Source organism: Mustela erminea, chromosome 15 (assembly GCF_009829155.1).
Source record: "Mustela erminea isolate mMusErm1 chromosome 15, mMusErm1.Pri, whole genome shotgun sequence".
Lineage (NCBI taxonomy): Eukaryota > Metazoa > Chordata > Mammalia > Carnivora > Mustelidae > Mustela > Mustela erminea.
This window is the reverse complement of record NC_045628.1, coordinates 4,990,135-5,006,017: the sequence shown is the minus strand read 5'-3', so window position 1 is coordinate 5,006,017 and position 15,883 is coordinate 4,990,135. Positions and strand designations below refer to the sequence as shown.

The 15,883-nt window shown below is 42.1% G+C and overlaps 1 protein-coding gene across 3 annotated transcripts in view; it reads right to left on the bottom strand.

The window, feature by feature from the left end:
- Positions 1 to 4,396: 4,396 nt before the first annotated feature.
- The window catches only part of FAM155A (family with sequence similarity 155 member A), a 609,623-nt gene continuing 598,136 nt past the window's right edge, over positions 4,397 to 15,883 (bottom strand). The window contains exons 3-4 of one of the 3 annotated variants that reach the window (XM_032314870.1): positions 6,385 to 6,430; positions 4,591 to 4,701 (exon numbers count right to left, since the gene is read on the bottom strand). In XM_032314870.1, the coding sequence (XP_032170761.1) occupies positions 6,408 to 6,430 (23 nt within the window). In that variant the 3' untranslated portion in view covers positions 4,591 to 4,701; positions 6,385 to 6,407. Of the gene's footprint in view, positions 4,702 to 6,241; positions 6,431 to 15,883 lie in introns of those variants that run through there. The other 2 variants (XM_032314869.1, XM_032314871.1) reach the window with 2 other exon arrangements.

The following is a 15,883-nucleotide window of genomic DNA, read 5'->3' as shown; positions in this document are numbered from 1 at the left end:
ATTTATGTATTTGCCCTGGAAAACGTGATTTCTTAGTCATTCATATAAAATCCATTTTTGTTTTCCTTCCTTCCTTCCTCCCTTCCTTTCCTTTTTCTCTGTTTCTCCTTTCCTTTCTGTCCTGGCTGTCTGCCTTATTTTAATAAATACAGGTTCTAGAACTTAATGGTACCAATTCATTGGTGAGGAACTACATTCCCTTGTTGGTAATTATGCCATTTAAATGAGCAATTTTCACTTACTATATTGTGGGAGAGGGGAACAACACTGTAGTGTTTCTTTTCTTTTCTTTTTTTTTTAAAGATTTTATTTATTTGTTTGACAGAGAGAGAGACAGTGAGACAGTGAGAAGAAAACTTAAGCATGAGACATATTCTATTCATTTGTGGATGAAATATCATTTTCTTGATTATCAACATGCTTTCAGAAATAATTTTTTCAATATTGTAATTCATTATCCACTACACAATGGATATAAATGGATATTTATTTATTTGTTTGACAGAGAGAGAGAGAGAGAACACAAGTACGGAGAGTAGGAAAGGGAAAAGCAGTCTTCCTGATGAGCAGGGAGCCTGGTGCGGGGGTCTCTGTCTCAGGATCTGAGCAGAAGGCAGATGCTTAAGGACTAAGCCCTCCAGGCGCCCCAAAACAACACTATCTTTTCAATGAGAGAACAGTCAGTACAAAGTTTCACTGAATGTAAATGCTGTAAGGAATGACACCCAACCTGTGACATTTTGTTTGGCAGACTCAAAATCTCTCACAAGCTGGAATTTCTCTATTGAGGAAGAAAAGACAGTCATAAACACGGGGAAACATACTCTATTCATTTGTGGATGAAATATCATTTTCTTGATTATCAACTTGCTTTCAGAAATAATTGTTTCAATACTGTAATTCATTATCTACTACACAATGGATATCCACCATGAGAAAAATAGAACGGGATGATGATTGCAAAGTGTGATTTTTTTGTATCAGAATTAACATGCGTACTGTTGATCAAGTAGAAAAACTACTTTAAATGGTCCATGGAGGGGCACCTGGGTGGCTCAGTTCTTAAGCATCTGCCTTCAGCTCGGGTCATGATCCTAGGTTCCTGGGATCTAGCCCTGCATCTCGCTTCAGCAGGAAGCCTGCTTCTTCCTCTCCCACACTCCCACTGTGTTCCCTCTCTCGCTGTGTGTATGTGTGTGTGTCTCTTTCTCTGCCAAATAAATAAATAAATAAAATCTTTTAAAATAAATAAATAAATAAATAAATAACCAACCCATGGGTGCAGTGACTTGTTTCTTCAATGCTTGTTTCTTGACTCCATCTAGGAGTCATTCATTGACTGTTTGGATCCTTTGGCTGAACCCAAGAAAAGCTGCTTTAATTCACTGTGTCAGTGGGAATGTCCTACGGAAATGCTTACACATTTACAGTAATAATTACGGGGCGCTAAGGTCATTCTCACATAATAGCAACAAATGTGTATGGCAAAGGAATCCTACCAGAAGGAGACACAATTGCAAGGCTAGTTGATATTGGGGGAATAACCTGCTCCCTTTCTCTCCTTGCCAGCCTTTCAACACCTAAATTATAGTTTCATTGTACAATTAAATACTGTGCTTTTTCTCTCAATTCTTGAAACTGTCTTCTGGAGGACTTACCAGTCAGATAAAGTGGTGATGGTTTTTGGTCTCCCTCGTTCAGCTGCCATTCTCCCCAAACTAAAGCTAAAACATGGCCCCGTGGAATCTTCCAACCCCTCTATATTTTAAAAGAATTGCAACCAGTTGCAAGAGATATTAAGAGAAAATGAAACCCTGTTTGTTATGGGAGACTGTTTTTTTGGTTTTTGTTTTTAATCATTTTGCCCAGGGTCTAGAAATAGTAACTTTTTGTCCTGAGAGTGGGTGGAATTTGCCTCTGTGTTGATTTGTCATTTTCCCAAAGGATGGAAATTTCCATGGAGCAAAAAGCAGCATGGGGGACACTGAAGAAATGGCCCGGGGCTTGGTCTTCGTCTGGCAGAGGTAGGGGAAGGTCAAAGCAGACTTTTTCCTGGCTGTATATCTTAAAGCCTTTAAGAGGTTAGTTGAAAAGGAGCTCACCTTAAGTCTTTTGTTAGGAGTCAGAACCCCTTAACCCTCCACTCCCCGCTTCTCCCCAACTTCTGTCATCCCTCAACTCCACCAAAATCTGTGGCCCACCAGGAGGGGTCTTTGAACATGATCATTTCCCCCAGTGTTTAACAGTTGCCACAGCTCAATTCCCCCAAGCCTCTTCCCATCCACTTGGGGCCCCAGAAATAGCACTGGATTTCTATAAATTGAAAATACTGTGTGTGTTATGTGCGTATGTGTGCAGTTGTGAATGTGTGTTGACATTTTCATGAAAAAACGATTTTTAAAAAAGGAACAAAAACTGGAGAATTTTGCATTTTTGGTGTTTTTTTTTTTTTTTTGTATTTGCGCAGACCATTTTAGGATTTTCAGTCTCAACAAAACACTATTAAAACGAAGAATCTAGTAAAATATTTGTGCATGTACTGCTAAACAATTCTAGCAATTTTATTAAGCAATACCTTTATTATTTTTGAATATTCTTAACAGACTGGAACAAAACATTTTTTTTATTCAAAACAAAATATGCATACTGTACGCATGTCGCAGGGTTAAGTATGATGCAGAGATTAAAGTTTGTTTGAACAAAAACAAATACCGGGGGAATTTCATAGCTATAAAGTTAATAACTAAATTTTGTTCGCTACGAGGACCTTTTCTATGGTTTTCCTTCATCTCCCGGCTACACAGCAAACACATCTGAAGAGCACTTCCCAAATGTAGTTAGAGAATAGGAAGGAATGTAAAGTGTTTTTTTTTTTTTTAATTATTTGTTTTGTTTGTTTGTTTTTTTTAAAAACAGCCCTTATGAACTCTTCCTTCCACTGATTCTACTGTAAACTCATAAAAGCCTTTTTTTAGAAAGCAAATTCATACACACTCAGCAGGTGAAATGTTCCCACAAAAAGAAAAAATACAAACAGAGCGATCTGATTTCTCCTCTTCTCTTCGACTACCTAGAGCGTGTTCGAAGTGACAAAATTTTTGCGCTTGAATGAAAATGGCTAACCTATTTTTTTTTTTAAACAAGTTCTTTTGTGATAATGCAGAATTGCATACACTTTATACCTGGAATAATTGAAAATCATAGGTTGGGAGATACTGGGCTAAAATTCTATTGTCTACACTGCAGGTGTCGGAGCATCTCTATGGTCTCCCCCACAGCCACGGAGGAGGAGAAAGAACCCAGCTGCGTGTCCTCGGTCCCTTCGTCGCCTTCGAGGCCCACCAGCGCCAACACGCGCCCCCGTCCTGGCTCGGGGCTCAGGGCGGGCCGCAGCCCCCGGACCACCAGCAAGGAGGGACGGGGCCTTGGGAGGGGAGCTGGAGCAACGTAGTTCGTGGTGGTTTTCTTTGCTTTTATTTTGTCGTCAACGTAAAAAATGTGTTAACTGTCTGATTCCGCCTACCGTGGAGAGCGCTTGTTTGTTCAGCTAAAAAGGAACCCCTAGTTCTGCTCCCGGCGGGGGTGGGGGGGGCCACTGCGGCCCGGGCCCGGGGCGTGCGCGCCCAAACTGCGGCTGCGCAGACAGACAGAAGCAAGCCGTGTTGTCTGCGGGGGGCGGGGGGCGGGGGGAGCAGGGGGCGAGGGGCAGGGGGGCGAGGGGCAGGGGAGTGAGGAGCAGGGGGTAGGGGGTCGGGGGTCGGGGGTCGAGGGGGGGTAGGGGGGTCGAGGGGGGGCAGGGGGGGCAGGGGGGCGGGGGGAGGCCGGGGAGGCAGGAGCGAAGAGTTCGAGGGGGGTTTTTTATGTGTATTTTTTGTTGTTTTCTTTTTTTTGTCTTTTTTATCTTTTATGATTTTTTTTGTTGTTGTTGTTGTATTTTGCTACACCGTGAGGTCATAGCGATCATTCCTCTAATAGAAACGGACAGGACAGAGACAGAACTACCTGATGGACACACACGATGACTAGAAATATATATAGAGAGAGAAAGAGACGGTGGAGACTTAGTTGACCTCTGAGAAACCATCCCCGAAAATAAATCCTGTATTAACAAGTGCAAAAAATCAACGAACGAATGAACCCGAACCAAGGGAAAGCAACTGAAACCTCCGAACATGGAAACACAGTGTATAAAATGGTGTGAGAAATCGAAGTCACTGGGCAGCCTTTCCGTCGGTAAAAAGCCGCGTGGGCGTCCCCGTCCGGGTGCGGGCCCGGCTTCCTCGGGTCGGCGCTGCCGCAGGGGCCCCGCGGGCGGCGGCGGGGGCGGGGCCGGGCCGGGGGCGGGGCCGGGCCGGGGGCGGGGCGCCGCGGCGTCCGGCGGCGGCGGGGGCGGGGCGGGGGCGGGGCGCGGCTACTCGTCGCGCGGCGAGGGCCCGGGCAGTGCGTGCGCGCCGCCGCAGCCGGGCGCCGTGCCGTTGTGCGCCGCGGAGGCCGCCAGCACGGTGTGCAGCAGCACGAGCACGAGCACGCACAGCCTCAGTCTGCCGGCGCCCGCCCTGCCCGCCGCCGACGCCGCGAGCGACGTCCTGTGCCGGGGGCTGCCGGGGCCCCGCGTCCCTGGCGGGGGCTGGCTCGGGCGCTCCTCTCTCCGGACGTCGCAGCACGCGGGGTCCTCGGCGCTGAGAAAGGTTTCGTAGAGCCCTGGGGGGACGAAGACAGGGGCCCGGTTAGAAGCGAGGCGGGGCTGCGGGGAGGCGCTCCCCGTCCGGACGAGCCGCCGCGGGGACGGCGCGGCCCCGGCTTCTGGCGCGCGCGCGCGGGGCGTTCGGCGCAGGGGAGCGAGTGCGGGACCGCCCGGAGGCCGCCTCCGCCGTGCCCTCGGACCCGCGCGCGCAGGCTCCTCCCCGTGCCCTCTGGGACTCTGGAGGCCGCGCCCGGGGGCGTGCTGGGCCCTCGCGAGCCTAGGACGGAAGCTTCCTGAGGGCGGAGCGCAGAACCCGAGGTTCCGGGTCGGCTCGGCCGGCGAGGTCGCGCCGCGTGCCTCGTCCTCCGCGGGAGTGAGAGGACGCGAGGCAGCGCCCGGAGGAGCGGCCGCTGCTCCCGCTAAGCCGGAGCCCACGGATGACCGTTCTGGGAACCGCCTGTCCCCGCCACTTCCTCGCCCTGCCGGGGCTCTCCTGGGGCCCTGCCGGGGCTGTCCTGGGGCCCTGCCGGGGCTGTCCTGGGGCAGAGCCCCCCAAGCATCCCCAGGGGACCACTTCCTCTGGACTCGCTTTGCAAATACTGCCCTTATTCTTCCGTTCGGATCCGACCCACGAATACCTATCTTGCGCCTGGGCCGCAGTGGGAAGAGGGTCCTCGGCGTTTGTTTCCGACCTTCCCTCCACGCTGCCTTCCTGTGCGAGTCTGTCTCGCGCTCTCCCCTCCTCAAGGCCTCTCTTCTCTCCCCCCTTCTTTCCCTGTTCCTCTACAGTAAGACGTTGCTCTTACTTTTAAATGGCTTCATGGATATTTTAGAAATGTTCAGAGTGATGAGAAGAATAGCACACCTTCTCTCTCTCTTTCCAGTCTTGCTTCTTGCTCTATTATATGCATGTTAAGTAGCTACAGAAACCCGCCTGTACCTTTTTTAAACTTGACTGCAGCATTTTCTCCAGAGTGCTACCATCAAGTTTCTACACAGACTTTACTATGCTATCCTTAAGCTTGAAGCTTTAAAAGCGAGGAGAGAGTAGTTATAAGGATTCAATAAGATTTTGTAGGTAAAGAGCTTGGCTTAGTGCCAAGTGTACACAATCAATTTGAAAAGTTTTGGCTACTGTTAATAATAATAGCTATTAATAGTGTGTCCTTGCATCCATCTACATAGTAACAATCTAAAATACCTTTCCTGTCCCTTCAGACTCCTTGACCAGTGCTCCAGACATCCTCCCGGAACACGGGATACTGGTCCCCACTGCCCCAGCTGCGCTCTCTTCCTGGAATTTTTCCCATCGACTCATGGACTTCACTCTCACCTATGCTTCTGGTTCAGCTCCCCTGAGAACCCCTTGCGAAGTCTAACTCTGGGGCTGCTCGTGCCTTCTGTGTACCTCTTCAACGGAGCAATTGTTATCTGTCCTTTTCAGCACAATTGTTAATTTTAGGTCAGTTTCCTTATTCACCTGTCACTTTAAATGCAAGAACTATGTATTTTGGCTTTCTGTCCCCAATATGTAGTAGAATGCTTGAACAAAATAGATCCTTAACAAGCATTTATTACACAAATACACTCAATATATATTTGTTTAAAAAAAAATAGACTCCATTAAATAAGATATTATACACTGCAATCTTCAGTTTCTTTTAAAGAAATGACCAAGATATCCTTATAATGATGCTTACAATATTCATTTCTTCTTAGGCATTCAAAGGTAAACTTCACCTTCTCCTAGATAGAATATGGAAAAAAAACTGAATTAATGAGGTCTGCAGCTCCGACATTTTTAACGTACGATATTTTCTTTTTTCATATACGATATCTCACTAGTAGACTAATCATTTATCGAAGTTTACGTTTTCCAAAATTATATTCTATGAAGAGAATTTATAGGTAAGATTAGAAATCTAAAGGTCAATTAGATAACATTTTAGAATGCTAATAATGAGAATATATTTAACAATTTCGTCCAAATAAGAAGCTCTTCCAAACCCGCTCAGAAGCTACTTTGCTGATTTGTAACTAAAGTCATTTTAGAAAGAATAAGGCAGTTCATTCAGGCCAATAAATGTACTCTTCTTCCCAACCGATAAAATTCATCCTGTTTCTTTTCCCCTTGTCCATCCTTTTAAATAAGAATTCTTTTCAGAGTTACACATGCATATATATTAATAAGCAAATAATTCCACAAGCTCTTTCTTTAAAAATGCCTCCTCCTCCCCCATCCCCAGTTGTTCCCTTTCAGAGGCAAATACTCAAACCTCTTTTTGCTGTTTCTGTATTTAGCTACATTTCTGTAAATAACCTGTTAGATGCTTGTCTTGATTTTTTTCTCACCTTTCGTCTTTTTATAGACACCCCCCCCCCTTCCCCAGGACAAGTGGGAACATAATCGGGAATAATATTCATTCTTCAGCGCATATGCACCCCCCGCCTGGGGGTTCAACAAGGCTCCCTTCATTAGGATGTTACAGAAACAATCCTTAACTCAGACATGCAGGAAACTTGAGTTCTCTGTGCCTTACGGCTCTGGTTTTCCTAGAGGTAACCACTATCTTGCAATTTCCTATGTACTTACTAATTCAAACCCCAAATACTTCCCAGTTGTTTCAGCAGAATAGGGTGCTCTATCAGATTTATCCCCTAGAGTCTTTTTCTCATCTGGACCTGTTGCTCTGATGCCTAGAAGCCAGCTACCGGCCCGACAGCCTCAGGGAATGCCCTCGTGGGGGGTTCTTCCGGCTTCTGGCCGTGGGTTTGCTGTCTACACCCTTTCTCGGCTTGGTGGACCATGGCGTCTAGGATCTTCCTAAGGAATAGCTCATGGGAACAAATTTCCAAGATGCTGCCTGCTTAAAAGTGTGTTTATTCTACATTGTATCTAATTGTTTGGCTGAGCATGGAATTCTAGTTCAGAAATTCTTATCCTTCAAATTTCCAAGCATGACTCCCATCTTCAGACTCCCTGGGACCTGTCCTTTCATTCTCTTATCTCATCTCTCTTACTTTATGCCATTTCTTCTCTTTGCTCTACTTTCGGGAGGATTCGGTGAGCTTTATCGTGTAATGATTTTATTGAGTTTTTTTTTTTTCTATCACATTTTAATTTCTGAGAGCTCTTTTATGTACTCTGAATGTTGGGTTTTTCTTTTCTTTTCTTCTTCTTCTTCTTTTTTTTTGAACTGACTGGTCTCATTGCACAGTTGCACTGTATCCTCTTATCACTGAGATATTCGGAGCACTTTTATTTTCATGTTTGATTTCCTCCCTTCATGGCCCTGTTTTCTCCAAGCCATTTTTTTCTTTGTTTGTTTCTCTTTATTTTTTTTTAAGTGGGAAGGCTGTGCATTCTTGATTGAATTGCATTGCAATCTGGACAGCTAGGCAGAGTTGTGAGGGGCTGGAGAAGGGGACCCATCTGAACTGTTTAAAATGGAGACATTTGTGCATTTCTTCCCTTTACGTCGGTCAGATTTGCCAAAACACATCCGGAGTTCCTGTGCAGAAGAGCAAAGGCTGTGCTGTCAGTTTTCTGAGAACCAAATGGGAGAAGACCACAGGGGTGAGGGGATCTCCATCCAGCACGCGCACATTCATTTAACCCACATTTTGGTTCCCTCACTCTACCTCTCCTGGTGGCACCCAACCCAACAGCTTTCTCCAACTATCTCCAAAAAAATCGTCCTCCCTGCGTAAAGACAAGGGCAGTAGTCCTTCTCTGGGATGAAGGAGAGCAACAGCTGGGTTCGGAAGGGCAGGCATGGGCTGTGGACATCTGATGGCTTCTAAACAGATTTGCACTTTCCACCTTATGCTCTCGCTGCTGCTGCTTCCACAGTATCTACTGCCCTGAGTCCTGTGTCTGGAGCGTCTGGGATGTGAATCTGGTTTGCTGGGTTCCCCCTGCTGTGTCAGCAAAGTTTTCAATAAACCCTTTACTGTGCACCAATATTTGTTTCTAAGAGGTTTGGTTTGTTGTCTCCTTATCCAGTCTTCATTTCTTTTGGATTTATGCCTAAAAATGATTTCTTTCCTTTTGGGTTTGCCTAGAAAACATTACTACACTTTTCTCCATCCTGTACTGCTCTGTTCCATCTCTGATTCACTCCCCAGCTGGGAATGCTGCTGACAGATGGAAACCGTCTCTGGGCACCTGGGCAGCTGGCTCCAATCATCAGAGCATCAGTGAAGGGCTATCCCAGGTCCAGGTCCAGGCCCTCTGCTGAATCCTCCCCTTCCCTGACCCTGGCACAGGTGCACACGGGTCGACAGCCTGCCCACCGGTTTGCTTCCTGGGAGGCCTACCCAGAGCAGCTAACTCTTTCCGCACCATTCAAGGGACTGTAAAAACTGGTCTCCAAATGAAAATAAATGACTTTCCAAGCAATCATCTCATTGCACAGATGTATAAGCGATTGGGATTTCAAAAGGAAAAAGGAAATTTTCAGTGAATGAAATGTTCTGATACATTTTGCTTAAATGTTCTATTTGCAATCTCTAATAAATCACTAGTTGCCATTTGACATTTAATAATATAATAATAATGGAAATTATTATTCTATCTTATAGTGCAACCTCATGGAGATTTTTTGGAAAATTAAATAATATGCATAAATTGCTTAGAACAGTGCCTGGTAGATAGTAAAATCTCACACATTAATTATTATTCCTACTGTAACTTGGGACAAATAGTGGAATCAGAATTTATTATGAGGAAAAACTTTGAATAACATCCAATCCAAATTCTTTTTCTGTTTCCAAGTCATATGGAAAAACCTTACTTTTCATAGTTCAGAGCAATTACTTCTAGCATAGTCATAAATATTATCTAAGTACAGGAAAACCAAATAGTCTAAGGAAATCCTTAAAACAATCACATGATAATATTTAAATACAGTCCTTCATTAGCTCAGTAATTTACCTTTTACCGTCATAGATGAGACTAATTTTTTCAGATATCTGAATGAGTGATATACTTACTATTTTTCTGAATGCAAAAGTTTAAAAAACAGTAAAGTAAAAAGAAGGGGGAAATCACCCCAAATCTGACTTCTTTAGGATGAAAAAAGAAGCAAGAAGAAACTGCTGGAATTTGTTTCCCCAACTTTTTAATTAATACAGACACCCATATATACACACAGAATATGCATGTAACTTCTAGATTTCACACGGAAAATTCTACTCTACATGTGTGACTGGACTTTACAACTTTATTTGATTTGTTAGTAATAATTTTAAATGTGTATATTTTACTGAGATTACATATGTAACATACATATAATATACATGTATATTCTATATATACTATTATATTCAAGTTTTACTAACCAAAAATAATTTATATGGCATGGAATCTATAAAACTTTCCAGATACAAGTGCTTTCTTTAAGGTAATTTGCATAATTTTACAGTTTCTTTCATGGCTATTAATCTGTCAAGGTTGTTTTGTGTCAGGTTTGATCATTCTTATTTCTCTAAAAATAGCCTTCTTATTGAGAGTTTTACATTTATTCATGTAGAGTTACACATACTTGAAGACTAGTTTTCTAATCTTCTCCTTCATTTTAGTAATACTTTATTTCATCTTTTTTTTTTGTCCCTAGTAATATTTGCAAGTTTTGTTATTTTTTTGCCCACTTTCCTTTGCATTATCAAGGATACAGTTCTTAAAGATTGATATGTTCTGTTTGTTAATGCATCAATTTCTTAATTATCTTCATCTTTTGTTGAATTTTCTTTTATTATTCCCCTTCTAACTGTATTGATTGAATGTCACTTTACTCATTTAAATTCATGCTTTTCCTTAATAAGTTAGTTATTGCTCTGAATTTCCATCTGAGAACGCTTCAGTCAGTTCTCTTATGTTTTAACATGCAGTGATTTTGCATATTCTGTAATTGCAATATACATTTTCCTTTTAAATCTAAATGACTTAAAGGAGTGTTTTACGGCTTTTAAAAAATGTTACTGATGCATTTTCAAAATGATTTTTGTCACTAATTTCAAGTTTTATTTACCTTAATTTCATAAATGTAGCCTTTAAAAAGTTGATTTTCTCTAATTGTTTTCTTATGGTTTTTTTTCCTTGTATTGTAAAATTATTATCTAATTATTTTTTGCAAGTATTAACATTGGTAACAATACTTAGTCTTTATGTTTATATATTTTTTCCTATTCAAAATGTCATCAACTGAGATATGTGTCTTCTACAACCATTTCTGATGATTCTGATTTATACATTTGACTATTAAATCAGTAGGTACAGAAAATGAATAAATCTTCACATTTTTCACTAGACCTTTAGTCTTAATCAAGGAAACATGATACTCTTTGTTCTTATAAAGTACATATATATACTTTTTTTTGGTGAAGTTCTATTGTTTTTGTTCCTGTCGTGGTTTTCAGCATGTTTTGTCTGGTATTAATGTAAACTCCATGCATATTAGCACAGTCATCTGATATATCTTTGTCCATTATTTTAATATTTTTGTTCTCTTTATACTTTCTCTGTACTGTGTTCTACATATAAGAATTTCACAATGATCAAAAAGGAGAGTATAACCCATTTACATTTATTGTCAGATCTGTAGTGCTTGATCTTACTTTTAACATCCTATATAGTAGCATTTCCAAACATTTAAAAATGTTTCTTTACCACTCACTTTGTTTTCTATCTTTCTCTGTGTGTACATATTTAAATGTTATTTTTTCATGATTTGTTGAACATTTGCTCTTGTTAATTCTATTAGACCTTGGCTTTTAAAACACCACACACAGGTGAACCTATATTTGTCTAATTACTAGGATCACTGGTAAGGAAATTAACAAAAATTTTTTTCCTTCAACCCCTCATCTTTATCATTTTTTGGCTACCATCAGATGTTTTAAACCCAGTTATTGTCAAATTGCTCATATTTTATATCATGTCTCTAATTAATTATTAATACTTGCATAATGCTTTACATTGATCTCATTCCGGGATGATGGGTTTGCAATGAAGAGAAATGCATAGGAGCTAATTTAGGTGAAAAAATGAAAAGAACGAGAATAGGTGTTGGGAGTAATATTGGAAAAATTCAAGCCTTTTACTTGAAATATAAGGCACACCAGGCACCATGAAGAATAAATCACAAGACTGGCCATCAGAAAGTGATATACCCTCCACCTGGTACAGATGAGCACTGTGATCTCAATTTCCTGCTGCCCAGCTCCCTGGACAGGCAGGCTGGGCTGCCCTTTCATGCCCGGGGCACAAGGGACTTCATCATTTTGTTCTTTCCGTTCAATACCATCAGGTTGTGACACAGTCCTGGAGAGGCAAATCTGTGTGACTCGTTCTGCTCATCCCCACTGGTCCAACCAGCCACAGGCTAGAGAGAGATCCTGCAGAACGGACACAGCTGTGGACATTGTCCACTCTTCTGAAAGACACATGTAACGTCAGTGGTCAAATACAGTCATTTCCCCCTGGAGCTTGTAAGATACTTCTTTCATTCTCAAAATTCAGAAATGTTGGGAATTGAATCTCATTTCTTTAATTTTGCCAGATGGGGAGAATCTCTTTAACTGGCCAAATGAGAGTGTCCTGCAGCTCAGGAAAGATATTTCCTATTATTTCTTTGATTGTTTCTTTCCTCCCTTTTATGTTTATCAATTTTTCAATGGATCACATTCCCTGTCATCATTTCTACACTGTTCATCTCCTCCTCGGACCTCATCCCTACGTTCTTCATGTCCCTCACCTTTGCTTATTCTTACTTCTGGACGGTTGATACTGCACATCTATAATGTATTTGCAAATTTTCTCTGTTGCTCTGTGATATTTTCTCTTTTGAACCTAAACCCAGTGTCACAGTTGCCTGCTTCCCAGCCAAATTCCCTTTTCACTCTTCTCTCCCTGTTCTAAAGGTTCTGTGTGTTCTTGAATTTTATTGAGTACATGCTGTCTGAAATTACCCTAACAGTAAGTTTTCTTATGTATGTGGTACATCATTCTGCTTCTCAAACTCTGTCTTCCTTATTTCATGTAAAGTATATATTAGTTAGATTCCATATTTCATTTTCTGTGTGTTTAAAGGTGAATCAAGTCCCCCAAAGAGAAAATGTTAAAGACCTTGAACCTAGTACCAGAGAATGTGACCTGATTTGGAAAGAGGGTCTTAAGAGACGTAGTCAAGATGAGGTCATCATGGGATACCTAATTCAATATGATCTATGTCCACATACTGAAAATAATGAAAAAAAGAGAAGAAACTGGACACAGTGACAGGCATGGAAAGAGGGAAGACTGCAAATGGATGCAGGGAGAAGGTCATGTGAAGATGTGATGCACCCACAAGCTGAAGAAGATGCAAGATGGCTGGTAAATACCCAGAAGCTAGGAGACAAGTGTGGAACAGACGCTCCCTCATATTCCTCAGGAGGAACCAACCCTACCAACACCCAGAAGTGGGAGACATTTTTCTTACAACATCCATAGGAAATAATATTCTGTATACTTATTTTTGAACAGAGATGTGTTTCCATTTGTCTCCAAAACAGCCATAGTGACTTTGTTATGTATTTGGTTTGACATCGCACTCTCCCAAGGATGCTGTTACAAGTGCAGTAAGGGATCCAGTGCTCTGGGTAACCTTCCCAAGTTAGTTCTGTTTGCCCAAACCTTCTCTCAGTCTGCCTTGACACTAGATGACAACCCACCCCTCCTCCTGGGCTGCATTTCAGAAGAAGCCCAAGCCTGGTCCTGAGAGCCCCGCACAGCTGTGGAGAATATTTCTGGTCCACACTGACTTCAGGAAATCCAGTAGAATGTTTGCCAGCTCTCTCTGAACTCACTCTTGTCTGTGAGCCACTTTCCTCCACATAAGGAGTGCTGGGATCACAGAGCTCCACGTTTTACCTCCAACAGTGCTCACTCTTTCTCCTGAGAGGGAAGAATTGCAAGGAAGTCCCCTGTGTGCTGGAATCCGATTTCTATTCCTTTTGAGGAAATGGCTCAGGTTCTTGCACATGGATGGCCCCTCTCTGATGACCTAGATTTCAGGTCCCTTTGGTTACTTCACTGGAGTCGGAAGTGGGACAGTCAGATGTTTCTGTTTACTTTGCCACTTACTGTCTGCTCCTTTCCCCTCCTTAATAGCAATTGTTAAAAGTACTAAAGGATAAGACAGGATGATAACCTTTACTTACACCCACCTAGGAGAGTTTAAATGGAATGGATTTTCATAATAAAAATAAATATTTTGAAAATAAATGGGCAACAATGGCAATGAGAAAATCATTACATGAGTATGAAAGTAAAACTACTCAAACAACATCAAAACTATAAAATGGAAAGCAAACTGTTACCTTTCTCTTCAATTCTAATCCTCTTCTCCAAGGTAAACACTTTTGATGGATTGTTTCTGGTTTTTGCTTATTTATTTTATCTACTTATTTTTTTGGTTAGGAACGATTATCTTCATGACTTTATATAACAAATTGCCTCATCTATTTCTTAATCTAGTGATTTTAGACCCGCTAAGGAGCCCACTACAGTTCTGTCCTCCCTTATTGATCCCTAAATGCGGCCAATCATTGTTTTCTTTCTAAAACTACATTTTCCTCTGGGTTTATGTTATATATATATTAATTCTGAATATTGAAAGTAAGAAAAAAGTACATCCTGAGAATTCATTAATCTCATTTCATTACAATATTATCCAAGATCATTTAAACATTAGGCAAAGCAGATTCTCACTTTTTATGCTTCATCAATTCATAAAAATCATGAAAGTTTTAGAGCTTTCTCTGTGGCCCATGATTTTCTTGTACACTTTTCCCAAGGTTCTAATTGTCTTGAATTTTTCATAGAATCAGAAAAAAATGTTTCCCTTCTTTCCTGTATCACTGACTCATCCAGGCTCATAATCATTCCAATTTCAATGTCTTAATAGGAAAAGGCTATTTTTGTTGTACAGATATTTTATGCTTGACTTTTCATTATACCACCACCGCGAGATCCTACAGTATCCTCTTTCTTAGTCTACTCTTTTGTTTCACTAAAGTAGAACTTAAAGTTATGTTCCACGTGGGATGTGTAGAAGGTAAACTTTCAAGAGCATCTGTGTTTAATTTAAACAAATAAACTTCATTCTCACATTCAAAAGACAGTTTGTCAGGTATATTTCCTAGTTCACAATCTCGTTGATTCTAATAACTTTGGAGACATCCATTGGCTGTATCTCAGAGTCCGGTGCTGAGGGGGAAGCTCTAGTTGTGTGAGTTTCCTGTTGATGGACTAAGAACTCACCACACATTCAGCTGGGAAACTAGAGCCCTTTATCTACTTACGCTTCTGTGGGTCAGAAGTCTAGCAGGGCTGACGGGTTTCTCTGGCCTGTGTTCACAAACCAAAATCAAGTTGTTGGCAGGGCTGAGTTCTTTTCTAGAGATTCCCAGGGAGAATTCACTGCTAAGGCCATTTGGTGTGTTGGCAGAATTTGGTTCTCTCTGCTTATAGGGCTTGGGTCCTGCTGTCCTCACACACTGTTGGCAGAGCAACTCTCAGCATCCAGAAGCTGTCTGTCTCCACTTCTTGGTTGACAGCCCCTTTCTCTGCCTTCAAAACCAATGATGCCCTGCGGAGTTCTCATTCTCTCCGACCTCTCCTTTTGCTTCATCTCTCTTGCCTCTAACACTGTGTCTCTGGCCAACTGTCTGCCTTCTTCTGTGGTTTTCAGGGCTCAGTAGTCAGAAATGGGCCCACCCAGATGGTCCAGGAGGAACATCCCCCCAAGGTCCCTAACCTCAATCTTTCCTGCAAAATCTCTTTGGCCATGCAATGCGTTCACACATTCTGAGGATTAGGTCCTGGGCGTCTTTTTATTTATTTATTTATTTATTTATTTATTTATTTATTTATTTATTTATTTTGGGGGGGGGTTTATTCTGCCTACCAATCTGCCCTCTGATTTCTGAAGAGTCACATCCATGCCACATGCAAACCACATCCCAAGATTCCAAATGTCTGCTCCCAATACAGCATCAAATCAAAGTGCGGAAACCTCTAAATCGTAGTTCCAAATCCCTGAAACTCCTGATCCAAATCACCTAAATCAGGTATGGATGGGACTCTGGGCATAATCAGAGGGATAATATCCTGGGACAAAATCCCTCTCCATCTGTGGAAAATGCAGAAAGCAA